The 18,770-nt window shown below is 44.5% G+C and overlaps 4 protein-coding genes across 4 annotated transcripts; 3 read left to right on the forward strand and 1 right to left on the reverse strand.

Annotated features, from left to right (window-relative positions):
* Positions 1-413: 413 nt before the first annotated feature.
* LACBIDRAFT_315508 (uncharacterized protein) lies at positions 414-2,480 on the forward strand (the record flags this gene model as incomplete). Its single annotated transcript, XM_001878028.1, has 5 exons — positions 414-651; positions 702-1,054; positions 1,114-1,605; positions 1,662-1,835; positions 1,893-2,480. The coding sequence occupies 5 exons, from the start codon at positions 414-416 to the stop codon at positions 2,478-2,480; spliced, it is 1,845 nt and encodes a 614-aa protein (XP_001878063.1).
* Positions 2,481-5,572: 3,092 nt separating this feature from the next.
* LACBIDRAFT_324637 (uncharacterized protein) lies at positions 5,573-8,865 on the forward strand (the record flags this gene model as incomplete). Its single annotated transcript, XM_001878029.1, has 11 exons — positions 5,573-5,970; positions 6,021-6,252; positions 6,311-6,829; positions 6,931-7,106; positions 7,273-7,283; positions 7,338-7,458; positions 7,495-7,515; positions 7,602-7,604; positions 8,082-8,140; positions 8,341-8,484; positions 8,807-8,865. The coding sequence occupies 11 exons, from the start codon at positions 5,573-5,575 to the stop codon at positions 8,863-8,865; spliced, it is 1,743 nt and encodes a 580-aa protein (XP_001878064.1).
* A 2,587-nt stretch (positions 8,866-11,452) lies between these two features.
* LACBIDRAFT_147323 (uncharacterized protein) lies at positions 11,453-11,782 on the reverse strand (the record flags this gene model as incomplete). The annotated part of the gene is made up of 1 exon (XM_001878374.1): positions 11,453-11,782. A coding segment is annotated over one exon (330 nt), but the record flags the coding sequence as incomplete, so codon positions are not given.
* A 1,047-nt stretch (positions 11,783-12,829) lies between these two features.
* LACBIDRAFT_315512 (uncharacterized protein) lies at positions 12,830-13,042 on the forward strand (the record flags this gene model as incomplete). Its single annotated transcript, XM_001878030.1, has 2 exons — positions 12,830-12,846; positions 12,898-13,042. The coding sequence occupies 2 exons, from the start codon at positions 12,830-12,832 to the stop codon at positions 13,040-13,042; spliced, it is 162 nt and encodes a 53-aa protein (XP_001878065.1).
* Positions 13,043-18,770: the final 5,728 nt, after the last annotated feature.

An 18,770-nucleotide genomic window follows, 5' to 3' on the forward strand; every position in this document is an offset into this window, starting at 1 on the left:
GACTTCAACTGTTGAACTTGTCAATACTTACGCTAGAAATCGAACCTCTTCATGATGTCCAAGGGACATGCTTCTGATCTTCAACGATCACAGACCACGTCCGAATATGCCCACCCCTGTCTTCCCACAGACGTCTTAATCCAAATTCAAACTTTTCTGGAGCCAGACGACATCATCTCTCTTCGCAAGGTATTGATCACCCTACCCTCAGAATGTTTGATGCCAACGGATTCTTTATCATTTTTTTGAGACCTCTATGGTGCACGTCACCTACAGTCATTTCGGAAAACCTTGTCCACGTGCTTTTGAGTCGTCTCAAAATGTTTGAAAATAAAATAAAATAGAAAAAAAACTATAATCATCTACACATCTAAAACCAACACTAGAACCACACTCTTTTGTTTTTGTCTACCATGGATGCTACCAATGAAGAGCCTGACCTGGAATATCCTCCCTCAGACACTCCAATGGGCTCGGATGATGAAGTAGTTGGATCCGACGTGGCAACCCAAACTTGCAGCAACGAAGTGGAAGAACCCTATGAATGGACAGAGGGAAGCCTGGCCATGTTCGAAAATTATGGTGTGGTGCCTCCCTTGGCAATGCGGCAGGAATGCGAGGAAGAAAGCAAGGTTGACGAGGATTTAAGAGGTGTGTATTTGAGTAGCAAGTTCTCGCAACCCTGTTGACACCAGTCTTAGAGGCAGCCACTGCAGCTGCGAAGAAACTCACCATCCGTCTTCCTAGCCAAAACCAGCATAGAGGCACCAATGCGCCGAAGCTAGCTCCCAAAGCGCGCCATCTGGGAGACAACAAAGCCAAAAAACCTGCAGAGGAGGCCGATGGTGTGACAGAGATTTTGGACACACCTAAGGCCAGTAAGAAGAAGAGAAAGAAGAGAAAAAAGCTCACCAATCTGATACTGCAAGCGAAGACTCAGATACAGAGCCCAAGAAAAAGAAAAAAAAGGTTAAAGCTCACCGGTCAAGCATTGGAAGCGACTCAGATCCGGACACCGGCGAACTCCCCAAGGCGAAGAAGACCTCTCGTCAACGTGAGGTGGTCAGTCACGCTGAAGCTGACACCGAAGTCTCAGTTGCTCAGCCCAAGAAGCGTGGACATCCACGCAAGGTTGTCGATGACACACCAGTCACACCAAAAGTCTGGAGCGTGTCCGTGTTTGTTGAGATTGCTTTGCCTCCAAAGCTACAAACTGGGAAGACGCCATGTGGTGACAAGTTTGTGAATATGCCAGCCATGATGGGAGGGCCATTTGTCTTCATGCGAAAAATGACATGGGAGAAATTCCTGGAGGAGGTTGCTGAAATCGTGGACGTCGACATTGAGAATCTTGGGTTAGATGGCATGACATGGGGGTTCCAAGAGAAGAAGGCAAAATTACCACTCACCAACGACCATGGGTTCCAGACTATGCGGAACCAGATCAAGAATCACCGTGACTTGTCCTCCATCATCATCGTTGTCTACCACCCTATTCCTTGTGTTAGGCAACCTCGAGCAACATTGCGAGAAAGTTGCAGTGCACCTCAGCCAGATCCAGATGGTGGGAGAGTCCAGGAAGTTCCTACTCGGTGGGAAGCCAAGGTCAGCGATTCCATCAGTGAATGGCAGTTCTGCTCACACGCCTTCCCTGCACCTAGATCGGCCTTGATGTTCAGCTTGCACCCATCATCGAGAAGCTTGAGGAGATGTATCCTGTCTCGGCGTGCGCTGAACACCATGGAATCAGATGCTTGACGCACTCACCACACTCTGGCGAGTATTGGCACTTCGAGCTAGATCACAAAAAGCTATCACTCTGGGCAAATGCTATCGTGAGTTTTCTCAATGTCCTTTCTTCTGGTAGGGAGAAGGCTGATGTGTTCTGATAGCTAAGGTGTGAGACTAGTTATGATAGAGTCCCATTAGGTCGTGCAGGCTTTACTCTGAAAGAGAAAATGCCAGACAGGAAGCAAGCAGCACCACAAACTCCAGGACGAACACAAGAGGTCCATGCACAACCAAATGGCTTTTTCCCGGGCTACGGGCCTCCGACAATGGCTCCAATGCCCCACCCCTCTCCTCACTACTATCCATACCCACCACCCAGTCCCTTCGGCTACGGCGCCCCTCCTTTATGGGGGTATCCAAACCCTAATCACCCACCATCGATGCCAATGCCTCAAGCTACCCCTTCCCTCCCATTTCCAACACCTCAAGCTACCGCTTCTCTCCCACTTCCAGCATCAAACACGAATGGGGTCCAGCAGTGGTGTGTTCAGAACCGACTTGGCCAAGAAGAGTTTCAAGGCCTAGTCAAACTCGGGTTCCATGTCGGCGATGACTTGACTGGCCTTGATAGGGAGATGTGGACTTGGGCAGGCCTTGGCCCCTTGCACAAATCAAGGATTCTGGCAGCCTGTAATTCAGGCCAGGCTGGACCATCCAATACCACCCATTCATTCCCGACATCTCTTTGATTGACTGCTCCAACCCGGTTTTAATATATTTAACTTCAGTACTACCCTTCTTCCCTCCCTTCGTTTAGTCAGTACCACCCCTCGACCATCTATTCTCTGCTGCGACGTTCCCTATACCCCACATACTAATGTGCACGGAACCATATAATGATTTGGATTTGATTTCATACTAACTAGTAACCTCTTACTGCAGATCTTTTTAGACTGCGACATACCCTTAGTTACTCTAGCTCCTTAGTTACTCTTGTCTACATTTGTATATGTACGTACGTACATATATATATATCTTGTTACATATATCCACAATCCCAAAACCATCCCTCAGCTTTCTCGGGCGTGACAGCTGCAAAGCATGCATCAACGAGATCTTGTTCAGGGTAGAGGCTGTCTTGAAACTGTCGAAAGTTACAACAAAGGTAAGCCTTAACTATAAAGAAAATAAGTGATGTCGACAATCCAATTGCCCAATCATTTCAACTCACCACAACTGAAGCTTTCTTCGATAGGGGAAAAGTCAGGTGAGTATGGGGGTAAGAAGAGCAGATGGATGCCTGTTGCGACAGTTTCAGAATACTTGTCATAGGGAAATGAGAGCGTATGTCTCACCTGTGCCCTCAAATAACTCCTGGAGGGCTTCGCTCTTGTGAGTTGCACAGTTGTCCAGAACCAAGACACTACGGGGGCCTGGCCATGGGTTCATGCAGGGAAGCTAGTGTAGTACATCATAGTCAGTCCAAGGGTAAGAGTAAAATTCAAAGGACCCACCACGTCGTTGGCAATAAAGTCATAGAACTCTCCTCCATCAATTGAACCCTCTACAGCGCGCGCTGCAATGTAGCCTTTTACAGTAAGCGCTGGTAAGGCGCTATAATGGATACCTCGGTTGAGTGAGACGCTGTAGATGGGCTCGTGTCCGCTTGCTGCACGGCCATACTTTCGAATAAGAGTCTTCTCGTCCTTGCTCGTTTCGTCAACAACGACCATCTGCTCTGCAGTGTACGTGCTGAGGACGTCGTGCAGCCAGGCAGTACGTAATGCGTGATCGCACTCAGCGGCTTGCCGACGCATGATCTTCTGAGTGAGTCCAAGATCGCGCAAATTATTGTGAAGGGCAGTGGTGGACATAGGGATGTCATGGTAAAGGGCAAGCCACTCCCCAATTTCATCAAGATAAAGCTCCAGGGATTCGTCGATTAGCTCTTTAAGACCACGAGTAGCCTCAGCATCAAGCAGACGACGTCGACCTTGATGATAGGATGGAGGGATGACCGTACCATGTCGATCATAGTTGTCAGCCCATCGATCAATACTTTTTAATGACACACCGAGGACATCTGCAATTTCTGGAAGTTCCCAGCCTTCTGTGAGCAAATGGAGGGCGCGCTCCTTCATATCGGCACTGATTTTCTGAAAAACCATGGCTACAGAGCCAGGAATGGTTGAGTTTTCACTTTCTCACTTTTTCTTATTTTATTTTATTTTCGAACATTTTCAGTCAACTCAAAAGCACGTGGACAAGGTTTTCCGAAAGGACTGTAGTCACCGCTACTTTGGACAGCAGCCAAATTGGTGGAGGGATTTCTTTTTTTTTTTTGCAATACCCCAGTGGGGCGCCGCCAAGGGGCAACCACCCGAGCATCTGGTTGGGTCAACTGGTCCCATCGGGGTCGTGGGATTTAGCCTGATTTGACATGTGCATCCAAATGTCACAGTAGTAGTCACAAATTCTTATCTGTACATAGATCAGTTAGGTGTATGGCTCTTTGCCTCTGTAGCATGTTCCATAAATTCGATAAAATGAGAAGAATACTCGAGCATTTTGCACTCTGTGCAAGGTGGGTAGTCTGTACTGAGAATAGTTTTGAGGCATCTTTTAGATCAAAGATATATTTCATTTTCTTCTTCTCCAAACGAGACAGGTTTCCATCCCAATGATCCCATCACTTTCACCTCATGTCAATGATATGGATAAGTTTCCCAGATCGAGCCTGGAAGCCACTTGATACCCAAACCTGAGCAAGGAACTTCTTGCACTCCAGTAACCATGATCCGAGGCACAATAGATGATGGAGGAGGAGGCGGTGGAAGACCTTGATTTTTTTGTGTTTGTAGGCATGGTCCCATACCACGGTGAAGCAGAAAGTTCTGTGGATTTGCTGTTGTCGTCAGAGAAATGTCCGTACTGCAAAGATCACATTGAATACTGTGCTTCCCAGTAATATTATTGATTGTGGTTGTTATCCTAGGAGCGCCAGGAAGTTGAATTTCCTTTGGATCTTCAGCTGTGGGTCGAGGTTTTGGCATTTCTTTCAGTGAGAATGGGGGGAAGGAACAACAAATCAATTGAAAAGCCTGTCTACAGTGAAAACACAACATGCAAGGCAGATATTTTACATGTTATGGTAAGGGTCTTCAATTGAATCTGTGGAGCCCGTTGAAGCAATGTTGAAGGCACGTGCTAAATGAGCATGAGCGTGACAATCATTTTGGGATTGCACGTGTTGACTCCCACGACCCCGATGGGACCAGTTGTCCTAACCGGATGCTCGGGTGGTTGCCCCTTGGGCACTGCAGGCAATTTTCTTTTGACTTGGAAGATGCATTTACACGGTTTTTGCATGATTTTGAGATGCATAATAGCATATCTCAGGGAAATATTATACAATAGACTTTCATGAAGGAAGATTTAGTATTATTCCCAGTCAGGGGTGGCTGAAATGACCTCAGGTCCATTGTACATACAGTTTCGCATCTTCTGGAACCAGAACATACTGAGGTAGAGAGGATAAGATATGCCATTTTCGAACAATATTATGTAAGCTGGCCAAATCGGGCTCATGAATATTTATAACTCCCTCAATTTTGAATATTTTGCCAAACCGTCTGATATTTTTGTTCTTTCAATCAAATGCATCACTTTTGTAAAAGGAATAAGGAAAGGGGTCAGATTTGGACTGTCAATATCCTTCGTACAAAAGTAGCGGTGACTAGGTGACGTGCACCATAAACTGTTGTGCACCATCACAAAATTGCGAATTGTGTGGATCAACACATTGCGTCAAGTGTGTTTGATGCACGGCATAAATTTGTCCATGTTCTACCCACTTGAAAATCTCTTGCAAATTGAACTTGAACACGCTGCCTTGTCACCTTTTAAATTCATAAAATACACAAAAGATAATATTCCATCTGAAGGAGATATCAAACCTGTTGTGACTCGCATCCTTAAGCCTCAATTACTGCCTGTCTTTTTCACGGATGATGAGAACATACCCTTTATCTGTGTCACTCTTTTACTCATTCCAGGCAGTCGGTTTTTGTTTGATGATACGATGCAACACAGCATGCACCTTTGGGACCTCGGAATTCATGCAGGGATCCCAATGAAACTGTCCCCTATAGCAGTGCTTCCTACAGCACCAGGATCCTTTGTCAGTGTCACCAGCCCAACTCCAGATGGTCATGGAGTCTATGTTTGTATTGAACAAATGTAAGCAGCTTGCCAGTTTTTCTCACATGTGCATCCCACACAAATCATAGAAGCTTGAACATGGACAACCGTGTGTCGATCTACGAAATATACCCATCCTCTCCAGACGTAGCTTATCGTCTCACTCATTCCTTGAAGGTCAAAGGGACACTTGATAATGCATACATCTACAAAAACACACTGGCCTGCAGTTATTGTGACAATCTCATCACGGTCTGGGATTTTGTCGAAAACAAGGCAATCAGTTGGGAGTACAATCATGTAATACATCAACCAAATGGTGTCAGTGACTCGCCAGATATTAATCACTCTATTTATTGACTAATTTTTATTCTACAAGGCTATACTCTTTGCTGACACCCTCCTTCTCGTTGAACCTGGGAAATTGACCATCTGGGACGTGCTGAGTTCACTGTATTTGCTGGTATCAGATGATACGAAGGCTGCGGTCATCCAGCTCCTTCCCAGATTGGAAATTCATGCACTATTGACAGCTCAATCCCTTCGAGTTTCTCCCCCTAGTCAATGGCTTTCTGCAGGACAGTTGAGACTGCCTCTCTTTGGCTTGTGTAGCCCAACACCCGATGCTTTAAATGCTTCTATGCGATACTACACCTTCAAATATGTTCCTAGCAATCTTGATTACAAGACGTTTGATCCACAACAAGTGGGCATTGGCTCTTTTCCCATTTCAACAATGTCCCTGAACTTTCTACAACATATACGGTTTTGTGGCAAGTCGCTTGCCTTGACGTGGCAGGCCAATGGCAACATAAATATCAGCCTTATGAACATGCCACAGGGTGATCACGATGGCATGGCCACCCCCGCCACTCGACGTCTCTTCAACAGGGAGGAGGTTGTACTACAGGATTTCGATTTTTGTCCAGCAGCAGGTCGATTAGTTGTCACGACGGCTGCTGGATATATTCAAATTATGGATTTTCTTACCCCCCCTAGTACCCTACCCGAAAGCGTCTAATGCTTCCGGCGGTGTTCATTCAAAGTGACTATCCTCGGACCTTGACCAAAATGAGCTTCAACATTCCAGCAGAGGATCACTCGGAAGTTGTACATAATATGGGCAAAGTTGAATTATATGACTGGAGGTGGCCAAAGAAACTAATCAGTATGATGTAAGTCTACGTGTAGTGGATACTAGCAAAATAATTGCTCCTACTATGACGAGTTTCAAAAGTGTGAATAATCGATGGGGGTGTCAACTGCCCTTCTGGTCATAATCTCAAAGATCGACAAAGCACTTAACATTGTTAAGCCACTTCACAAATTCCTAATGTAAAGAAATGAGCACTGTGAGAGACGTGGTAAAATATGTTGCATAAACCTGTTTTTCTTGTGTGTGATAGTCGGGAATAAAGGCGGCAAAGTTTTCATTGACACCCCCACTTCTGTGGCAATTAGTCAAATTCATCCTGAACACCAACACCAGGCTTGGGCCTCAAACTGGAAGGTTTCATCTTTAAAAAGGTGAGAAGTACCACAGAACCAATGTACAAACCACAGCGCTTCCAGTCAGCTTCGGCAGTGAGTCCTTGGCTTGAGAAACAAGACAAGGTAGCACACAAGAATTCATCAGGTGACTCCAAAACTTGAAGGACAACTTCTGGCAGTCAGTAAGCCCCAGAAACCCCCAAGCACCATCAGCCAAACGTTCCGGACAGAGGAAAGTTGTGGCATTGAACAAACAAAGCTGACGTGGCACATTGACAAGCCAGGATGTTCTTAAATATCTACAAAGAGAGACTCTGGGGTCAGTTTAGGGTCTACTTCGATACAAAGGATCAACTCACTAAGGGTGAAGGATTCAACAGACGGTTTCTGTCTTTCTCGTTGACAAGAGCTAGAGCGATGCACAGCCTAATTCAGTGCTGAGGGTTCAGGGCAGAGAAAGAATGGGAAGAGGTAGGACAACGACTGAATTGACCGTTTGAGGATGAGTCTGTCAATCACGCAAGTCAGTCAACCTCCAACCCAGAAATCTCCCTGCAGAAGATTCTCAGCACACCTTAAGATGAAATGTCCCAACCAGAGAGACATAGGAAAGACTTTCTGGCATTGAGACATTGACTGATTGAGATGGCACTGAATAGTGTTTGGAAGTCCGGTCTGGTTATTGGCCCCCCAGTGGCCCTAACCGAGACTGAGACTGGTTAGTATATTCTCTCAAACCCAAATTAACCGGACCGAACCGATACAAACCAGTTATAGTCGGTATCAGTTAGTCTATGGTTACATAACCGGTTTTAACCGGTCACAGTTAGAACCAGTTACTAACTGGTTACAACCGGTTATTTACGTGTATAGTACTTATTACGAACTACAGTTTTGAAATATTGAAACATAAAGTAGCCTCTCAGCGAGGCGGCATGTGGGTGAAACACCGCCAGGCATCACTTTGGGCAATGTGCAATGACCTGGCACGTCAATGGACATGCCAGGTCATTGTTGTCCGTTGTTGGGCTGGTGACATGGCATTGCCATGTTGTCATCATGGTAGGTGGCAATCTGTGCATCGAGGGGGAGAGAGGATCGAGCAGGCTGTTTATTGAGAGAGGGGGGTGTGCATTGAGTAGTGTTTGAAAGTCCGGTCCGGTCCGGTTTTTTGATGCCCAGGGGCATTAACCGTAACTGTAACCGGTCTGCCTTTTCCCCAGAAGTCAAAAGACCAGACCGGACCGCAAAAAACTGCAGTCTGCGGTCTTTTTGCGGTCTATAGACTGGTTTCGGTCTGCATCGGTTTTAACCGGTTTATGACCGGTCTTTAGGCTAATATTTTAAAATTATGAATTGGTAAATTTATTAACATCTCTATTAGCTTCACAACGAGCCCAAGAACGTCAAATTCCGTTAGGAATTGGTTCTTCTATAAAATAAGTCTGGTACATCTATTATTCCCAAAAGTAATTTACATTTTAATTCATATCTCTCTCGTTTTTTTACCAAATCGTACGTTCTTGGGTGCGTTTTAAAGGGTATTTAAGGGGCTACAAAAGACCGGTCCAAACCGGTCAAGACCGGTTCATGTTAACCGGTTTTTTTGCGGTCTTTACATCTCAAAAATAAAAGACCATAACCACAGGTCCGGTCTGGTTACGGTCTTTTTCCAGTCATGAGACCAGACTTCCAAACACTAGCATTGAGAGAGGGTACCATGCGGCAAGGGAGAGAGGTCATCCATCCAGTGAGGGAACATTGCTGAAAGAGATGTTGTAACTGGGTTCCGTGTGAGAGAGATGAGTGGTGGGGGGAGGTGAGCTTACTGTGTTCTCGTCGCATTGTTGTCATCTCATGTTGTTGTTCCATTGTTGTCGTCCTGTGGCTCAGCGAAGACAGTTGGGACGAATGTGGGATGGGGGGTGCTTACTGTGGAGTTCTACAGTACAAAATGACAACCAATCTTGGTTGTCGGTCATCATTTGTTTGCCATTTCACTGTCAGCAATGTGGCACCCGGTTTTGTTGTTGGTGGGTGTGGTGACGTGGCATTGTCACGTTGATGTTGTTGTTGGGTGCGTAGTGGTGGTTGGTGGTGGTCGAATGTTGCGGGAACTGGTGGTTGTCGATGGCAGTGGTAACACAGTGGAAGTGGGTCGCCGTGGATGGTGGTGGTGGTTGAGAAGGACAAAGATTGTTTGTTGATGATGGGCATGTAATGTTCGTGGCAAACGCCAGTCACACGTAGTGCTTGAAGGTCTGGTTAATTAACTGGAAAATAACCGAGACCAGACCGGACCTTAGTGGTTAGTAAATTCTGGAAATGAAATAACTGGTTATTTTGCAGTTAACTAACTGTTAAAAAACCAGTTATGACTGGTTAAAACCTGTTTTAATCGATTTTCTATTTTTTCGGTCCTAACTGGTTAGTAACTGTGACTAACTGGTTTTGGTCGGTTATCTTCAGTCCAGTTAGGTTATTTTGGGTCTGGGAACGAACCCTAACTGGTCTCGGTCTCGGTTAGAGCCCCTGGGCACCCAATAACCTAGCCTAACCGGACTTTTAAACACTAGTCATGTGGCTCAGTTTGGTTTCAATATCTAAGAAAGGCTGTAAAGACCGGTTATAACTGGTCCTAACTGGTCATTGTTTGGTCTTGCAAACTTTGAGATCACAACTAACCGAAGACCAGACCACGGTTATGGTTAGTAGTGGTTATGGTATGTTTGCGGTTACTACCAGTTACGGTCCGGTCCAGTCTTGGTTAATTTCCAGTTAAGCGACCTAACTTTCAAACACTAGTGCCGAAGATGAACTTGAAAGACGTCCACATGAATCTAGCTGCAACGACTCAGAACCACCCAGTCCAGAAAAAAACTGTCAGTGCACCGCCTCAGAAGTTGAAGAAAGGTTACATGGATGGATTGAATTGAGAGTACAAGCCGCATGAACTGTTGAGTCTTGTGAGGGCATACGGGAACATTAGTCTTCAACCCACGAAGTCAAAGGAGCTTTGAATCCTCTTTTTTTGTCCAATTGAGTGGGACTGGATATGAGCATAACCCAGAGAAAGACTCTGCGAAAATTAATCAGTCAACGTCCTAAAGATCAACGTACCTATCGAGCCAAAAGTCCCAGCTCGATGTATCGGGAGCAAGGAGCAAGATTGACATCAAGTAAGGGGCTGAGAACAGCCAACCAGGACGTTCCCCAGAAATCTGTGTACATAGTCAGTCAGTTCAGCATCTCCTATGCAACGACTTACATGAGGGGTTGAGCAGAGGGAGAGTCAGAGATCCAGGCAAAGATATCCGCAGATAGTTTGGACTCCACACTTTGATAGTCTTACAACTCCTGTGAGAACCATGCAAGAGAGTCTGTCTGTGGAGCAAAGTTGGTCAATGATTTGATAGATTCTAAAAGTGTTCTTCAATGCACCTATTGATCAAATGTCCAAGCCAGGTACTGCTGGCGAACCAAGATGACACCAGAATCTGGCGGAATGATGCTAGGTCAGTTACACTATGCGAAGAAGGACCATGGATATGGACTTACATGTGTACCTAGAGTACAGGTGTGTGTTCTTGAGGTCAAAGGGCTAAGGCCCTGAGCCCACGAGGGTCAGATAACTTTGAAGAGGCCATGAGTGTTCTGGTATGAGAGAAATGAACTGGAGTACAGTTGTGGAGGGGAGGGACACTGATCACGGAAAGAGTCTACAAAGCCAGTTAAGTAACAAGTCTGGTAAAAGTCGACGTACCATTAGGACCGTGACAGCTGTTGCACACAGACAGAAGTAGGCCATATAAAAGCATTAGATTTCAAAGGTACTTTTCAAAAAACGATCTACTGTTTACTCATTCCACCCCTTCAAAAAAAAGACATCAGCTCAACCCAGCAGAACAAAAAAAAATTTGACAAACCTATTGACCATAGCCAACTTATGTGGATCCTCCCTCAACTTCAGCACAGGGCTATCCCCTCTAACAATTGCAATAACCTCCCTCACAAGTCATTCCTGCAATGTCCTTCTGCTCATCTTGCCCTTAACCTCCGCCAACAACCAATCAATCCCCTTCTTCGTCCTCTGCCTCTCATTCAGTGGATAAGGCCTCACTTGACTCTTTGACCCCGACTTGAACCTGATGTTTCTTACCGCTGGAGACGCCATTAGAATCACAGAGCATAAGATGGGAAGGGCGGGTGCACGCATGTAGGTGTGGATGTAGAGCAGGGTGTCAGATGTTATTTTTGCTGCTTTTGAGTAAAGCCCGTTCTTCATTATGGAAGTTGTCAAGAGGTGGAGGAGGGGGTCGTGCGCTGGGGGGATGTCGTAGAATGTGGGTAGCCTGGAGGATTTCTGGGATAGGGCTAGTGCAGCTGCTGCTTGGCCTGCTAGAGAGTCTGTGGGTGGTGTGGACAGTTGGCAAGGTGCTGGTGGTGGTGGGGAGGTGAATATGCCTAGAGCTTCTGTGTTCAAGTCGATGTTGGCTCTTCTTGGGGTCATGCTTAGAGTGCATTGTAGAAAGGTATGTCAGATGCAGGAGATCCTGGAGAACATCATGGTGGTATGAAAGGTCCCAAAAATAACACGTACAAAGAAATGAAAGGATCCATGACACCATCTGTCATATTAACTGTTTCTCCCGATGCTTTCTTCAGTTCATACACTATGGACGCTATTCCTTACAAGGACCCAAAGCTCGGGATCATCGATGATGCAGTGAAGGACATGCTGACTCAACTGTCCAACCCTGGACTGTGATTACATTGGAAATGGTTGAGGTGACTTGAAACTTCATGTTCGCACCACCCATGGCAAACTTATGTGGTCCGTGTTTGGCCCTCTGGATTTGCTGAATTTGCCTGACCTTCACAAAGTGAGCTTTGTATTCAAAGCAAGAAGGTTTTTTTGTGCATGAACATGCATTATATCCACTGAATTTGCTGCCTGTTCTCCCGTCCATGCACCATCCGTCCAGGGAAGACCACACTGGAAGATGCAAGCCAAATAGAGGGTGGCATACACCCCCTATGTGGATTTTTGTTGAGACGTTTCTTTAGTGGTGATGAATTGTACCTGAATGAAGTCAGAGATCAATAGTGCGTCGATTTCTGCGCGTCCTGCTTCTCCCTAGCTGACACAATCACACCACAGTTTCATTAACTACGAGAGTTTAGTATGTCTCGTTGCTTGGGTCATTGACCTGACAAAACTAATTATCCATCTTAGGAAAGGCACTTTAACAGCATTCACCATCCTTGCACACAAAAAGAGTGCTGTAAGCAGTCTCTAGAATGCACAAAGGACCACCTAAGCCAAAAGGCAGAATAACTGAGAAGTTATATTCTCAGCCAGTGCATCCTATATATGATACAGTATGGGAACTGTAGTAATCATGCCATGATTACAAGTGCCAAGTGGGGTTTATCTTTCTATTGTGTGGAACAATTTCTAATAAATTTTCGCAGGAGACATGCCCTTTTCTTGACACGTTTGGAAGCTGTTGCTTCTAACCTTCCTACAGCAGTACCTGCCGTGAGGGCTGTGACTTGTGGATTCAGAGGCCATATTGTGGATCTGGCCATTAACTGCTATGGCCGTCATGTACTGTAGAAGGCGCTCGACTGTGAAGAGGATATTCATTTGTTGATCGTCTCTGAGCTGCTTCTCAGAGATCTGGCACAAATGCTTGTGAACAAGCATATCTCCCATGTCTGGAGTAGTGTTTGGAAGTCCGGTCTCGTGACTGGAAAAAGACCGTAACCAGACCGGACCAAGACCGCAAAAGACCGGACCTGCGGTTATGGTCTTTTATTTTTGAAATGTAAAGACCGCAAAAAAACCGGTTAACGTGAACCGGTCTTGACCGGTTTGGACCGGTCTTTTGTAGCCCCTTAAATACCCTTTAAAACGCACCCAAGAACGTACGATTTGGTAAAAAAACGAGAGAGATATGAATTAAAATGTAAATTACTTTTGGGAATAATAGATGTACCAGACTTATTTTATAGAAGCACCAATTCCTAACGGAATTTAACGTTCTTGGGCTCGTTTTGAAGCTATTAGAGATGTTAATAAATTTACCGATTCATAATCTTAAAATATTGGCCTAAAGACCGGTCATAAACCGGTTAAAACCGATGCAGACCGAAACCGGTCTATAGACCGCAAAAAACCGCGGTCTGCGGTCTTTTTGCGGTCCGGTCTGGTCTTTTGACTTCTGGGGAAAATGCAGACCGGTTACGGTTACGGTTAACACCCCTGGGCATCAAAAAACCGGACCGAACCGGACTTTCAAACACTAGTCTGGAGCAAGGTAAACCTCTCAAAATTTGTGAATCTCGATTTCATCGCATGCCTATTTCAGATCATGGAACTGTTGTGGACACCCCCTGCCCCACACATCTTTGCATAGTAACTCCATTTTACAAAGTGCGTCGCGCAAGCTCATGGATGTTTCAACACAGTGTCAACAGTCCCTGAAGGGCAAATGGGCTTTTGCCTGCCTGTCATGAGACTGGTCCCTGAGTCCAGTGCATGAGATCTTATCTCAACAATCTGGAATGTCCTGGACAGGAACCTGGACCACACAGCTGGCATTGTAAACGTCTTTGTTGACCTCCTGGACGAGGAAGAAAAGAAGCAGGATCTGCTATCGTCAGGGAGAGGATTCACAATTGAGGTATGTAGACAGCCATGCTTCGAATAATGTTTCAACCTTTGAATTTCTTGTCCACTTTAGCAACATTGTCAATTCCCTGACTACAAAATTACTAGTGTGCGCTTTTTTAGACTACAAAAGTTTGTAGTGTGCGCTTTTTTCATTACAAAGGTTTGTAGTCTTGTGTTAATGACAAAGTTTGTAGTGTGCACTTTTTGGACTACAAAAGTTTGTAGTCTTCGCTTTTTTCATTACAAAGGCTTGTAGTGTGCGCTTTTTTCATTATAAAAGTTTGTAGTGTCCACTTTTTTCATTACAAAAGTTTGTGGTCTGCTTTTCTGATATCTTGTAGTCTCCTATTATGTCTGACCATAGCCAACCTTAACATGTCCTCTCTTAAGACAATCTCATTGTAGACTGTCCTCCCTTTCTATTTCATCATCAGCTAGCTGCCACTACCTGCCCTGTCCAATAGTTAGTCTTGAATGTAATTCCTTAGAGAGTACAAAGTGTGAATGATTTGCCAGCTGTTTGGCTGCAGTCAGTTTGCCTGAAACATCAGGTCTACCCCCATATACCTACATAGATAATAGGAGACTACAAGATATCAGAAAAGCAGACCACAAACTTTTGTAATGAAAAAAGTGGACACTACAAACTTTTATAATGAAAAAAGCGCACACTACAAGCCTTTGTAATGAAAAAAGCGAAGACTACAAACTTTTGTAGTCCAAAAAGTGCACACTACAAACTTTGTCATTAACACAACCAGAAGACTACAAACCTTTGTAATGAAAAAAGCGCACACTACAAACTTTTGTAGTCTAAAAAAGCGCACACTAGTAATTTTGTAGTGAACACAAGCAGAAGACTACAAACATTTGTAATGAAAAAAGCGCACACTACAAACTTTTGTAGTCTAAAAAAGCGGAGACTACAAACTGAAGTGGTATTATGTAATGACCTTCCCAATTGGGAAATATGCGAACATCATCATGAACAATGACAACACTACTGCCCTTTGCATATATGATTGAACACTCGAATTTTTTCTCACTATTTGTCCTGGCCAAATATGATGACAAATTTTGCCAAATTAGGCAAAGATGGGTAGGGAACAATGTTCTGAGAATACTTAAGTATACCATCCACAAGCTCTCTCAATGCCTTCTGGCCATGAACAACATTGAAAAAAGCTCTGTCATTCTTAGAATATAATTAAGTGACAAGAATATTTATCTCTGCCTTCATTCATGAGAATCTTTTCCCCAATCCTCTTTAAATTTGCCCAGACCTCATTCAAGTAGATACTGGGTTGCTAGCTCTGCAAGACTGTCAAGAAATGCGAGATATTTGTATTCTCAGCCTCCTGGGGTATTTATTATAAAACATTGTAAAGGGATGCTTAGGGATCAGTAGATTGACCATAAGTATAGCTACTCAAGCTACTGCTAATGTACCAGATCAATAGCCTAAAAACTCATCAAGCTTTGTGTAAGAATACCCATAACCCTGAGGCCACTTCACCATGTCGTCTCTCAGATCTTTGCAGAGGGCGAGAGCCAGAGACGGACGAGACCTTTGTCTGTCGGCTTAATTTTGCAACATTTGTCATCATATTTGGCCAGGACAAATAGTGAGAAAAAATACAAATGTTCAATCATATATGCAAAGGGCAGTAAGCTAGCCACTAACTCTTGTGGCCCAAAGAGCGTGGGAAACAGTTCCCAACCTAAATGCGCACTGTGCCTGACATTAGGTGTGGCAGAAAAAAGTGTAACACTTTTCCTGATTAGGAAATGGCCCAATTAGGAAATAGTGCGCACATCATCATTAACAATTTTGGTGCTCAGTGCCTTAGACTGTAACCGTAGCTGGTCCTCCCAATTCAAAAAACCAGACCGAACCACAAGAGACCAGTCTTTTGCGGTCTTTTGCGGTTACGAGACTGGTTTTGACCGGTTCTGGTCTTAACCGGTTTGTGACTGGTCTAAACTGGTCTTTGTAGGGGTCAGGTGGCCAAGAAACAACAATATACTAAATATTTTAATGTACAAGGGAGGGGGTCACTGTACACGACTTGGTAACAATGCACACAGGTAACTATGGATGTCTTCACATCCAACTTGACCATTCATTGACACACCAGGTCCTCATCAACATACACCATCTGTCCATGTACCATCATCGTTCTTCTGTTATGTCGCCGTCAACATATGCCATCTGTGTCGTTCATCCATGTATCGTCATTCCTGTTGTCCATCTGTGTGTAAACGTCATTGTTCATGGGTTACTGGTTGACATGTTATCGACGGCAACGTGACCCCTGCTTCTCATGTCAAAAAAGGAGAGGGGGAAGGGGGTAACAGTTGCTCACCTGGATCGACATCAACCGATGTGGTCATCTCTGGCCACTACCTGCCATTTGTGGGTGTTGTCATCATGCCAAATTGTCGTTGAAATGGCGTGGACTCAATGATTCAGTTGGTGATGTGGCGTGGCCACGTCGTTGTCACTGTTAGCATATACAGGCGTTGTCGTTGGGTGTCGTCGTCGTGCCAAGTCGTTGTTGAAATGATGTGGGCTCATTGATTCAGTTGGTGACGTGGGGTGGCCACGTCGTCATCACCATTAGCGTGTGCAGAGATGGTTGGGGTGGTTGTGGTTGCAGCCATGTCGCTGTAACAACATGCCCTGATCTTTGTGTGAATAAAGGTGAGAGGGAGAGCAGTCACATTGCTCACCTCCAGTAATGTAGATAGTGACGATGTGAGTCGTCATTGTCACTATCTGGACAACGTGGGACATCCGTTGACGTGCCATGTTGTCACCGTCCATCATCGTCATTCATCTGTTGGGTGGTGACGTGGCCTTGCCAAGTTGTCATCATTTTCTGCATAGTTGGCAGCAGTTGAAGGATGATTGCGAGAGGTGGTGGTTGGTGGTGGCAATGGTGATGGATTGGAGGTGGTCGCAGGGATGGTGGTGTGGTGGTGGTTGAGAAGAAAATACTTTGTTTGTTGATGAACGTTACTATTTGGTTCTCATCAAAAACATACAAGGTTCAATCTATTCTAAGTTTGGCCCTCAAGACTCGAGCACAAAAGACTGGTCTTTGACCGGTTAATTCGGTTTTTGCTCAGTCTTGAATTATTGAAAGTCGTAGAGGACCGTAGACTGAACCGCAGTTACGGTCTTTGTCGGTCCTATTAATTTCCGGTCTTGATCGGTCACGGTCTGGTCTGGTCATGGTCTTTTTCCAGTCCTGTGACCGGACTTCCAAACACTATTAACAATGACGACAGTAAGCTAGCCACTAACTCTTCTGGCCCAAAAAGCGTGAGAAACAGTTCCCAACCTAAATGCACACTGTGCCTGACATTAGGTGTGGCAGAAAAAAGTGTAAAAGGCTTTTCCCAATTAGGAAATAGTGCGCACATCAAAGCGCACACTACAAAGTTTTCTAACTAAGCTTGTCTTTTCTAATGAAAAAAGCACACTACAATTTTTGTTTGGTTAAAGCTATTGGTAAATATATGTAAACAAACTTCGAAATGAGGGTTTTCTGCCTTCCTCTGCATAGATTATGGTTCCTGTGATATTTTAAGCATCTATCCCATCAATCTCTTTTTCATTTAGCATAGCCACGCCTTCCATATTTAGAAATTCACACTGGATCCTGAGAACAGCACCTCAAACATCAAACAACATGGTATGGTATGGGAGTGGAGTACCATGGTATGGTATAAGGATGCAATACCATGGTATGGTATGGGGGTGCAATACCATACCATGGTATGATTCCATTTCCATGATATGGTATGATTCCATGCTCATGGTATGATTCCATTTCCATGGTATGGTATGATTCCACCCCCATGGTATGATTCCATGCCTATGGTATGGTATGATTTCATACTCATGGTATGATTCCATGCCCATGGTATGGTATGGTTCCATACTCATGGTATGATTCCATCTCTATTGTATGATTCTGAAGACATGTGGGATAAGGAATTGGCAATCTGTTCCAAGAGCATCTCCCAAGTTGCTCCCTCATAGGTGAATGTCCATAGCATTTGTTCATATTGCTGTCAATGTCATGGACTTCTTCACCATCCCTGATTAATTGTATGAAAGACAGAATTTTGATTTAAATTAGAATAGTTATATTTAATAATGATACCTTGAAGCTTGTAATTAGAATTCTTGGCCTGCTTGTGTTCAAATGTTCAAATCAAAATTCCCCACAATGCCAGCTCTGCTGAGTGGCAGATATGAGGAGATTCCAAATCCAAGTTTTTTGATGATCCCATTCCTATGGAATGACCCCATACTTTTTCATAAATGGCAAATTTTGAACATATTCTATCTGAAGAAGGCATCCTTGCCTTGGGTAGTAATTTGGCTGAAGTTCATGCCTTTGCAATAAATAAAGTCTTGCAAAATTCTTGTTTTCCTTCAGAGGCCATGCCATTGTGATGGATACAACATTAATTTATTTGTCATTAATATAAATGGCCTGGCAAGATATACACTTTTAAGTGGCTTGTGATGGGTTATCCACAGTGAAAATGGCCAAACCCTGGGATAAAGCCCAATCAAGCTAATTTTCAAGTGAATTTTCAAAGGATCAAGTTCACCCTATAGCCTCCACCTGTAGTTTAAATGTCAGAAGAA

Source organism: Laccaria bicolor, genomic scaffold (genome assembly GCF_000143565.1).
Source record: "Laccaria bicolor S238N-H82 LACBIscaffold_6 genomic scaffold, whole genome shotgun sequence".
NCBI classification, from domain to species: domain Eukaryota; kingdom Fungi; phylum Basidiomycota; class Agaricomycetes; order Agaricales; family Hydnangiaceae; genus Laccaria; species Laccaria bicolor.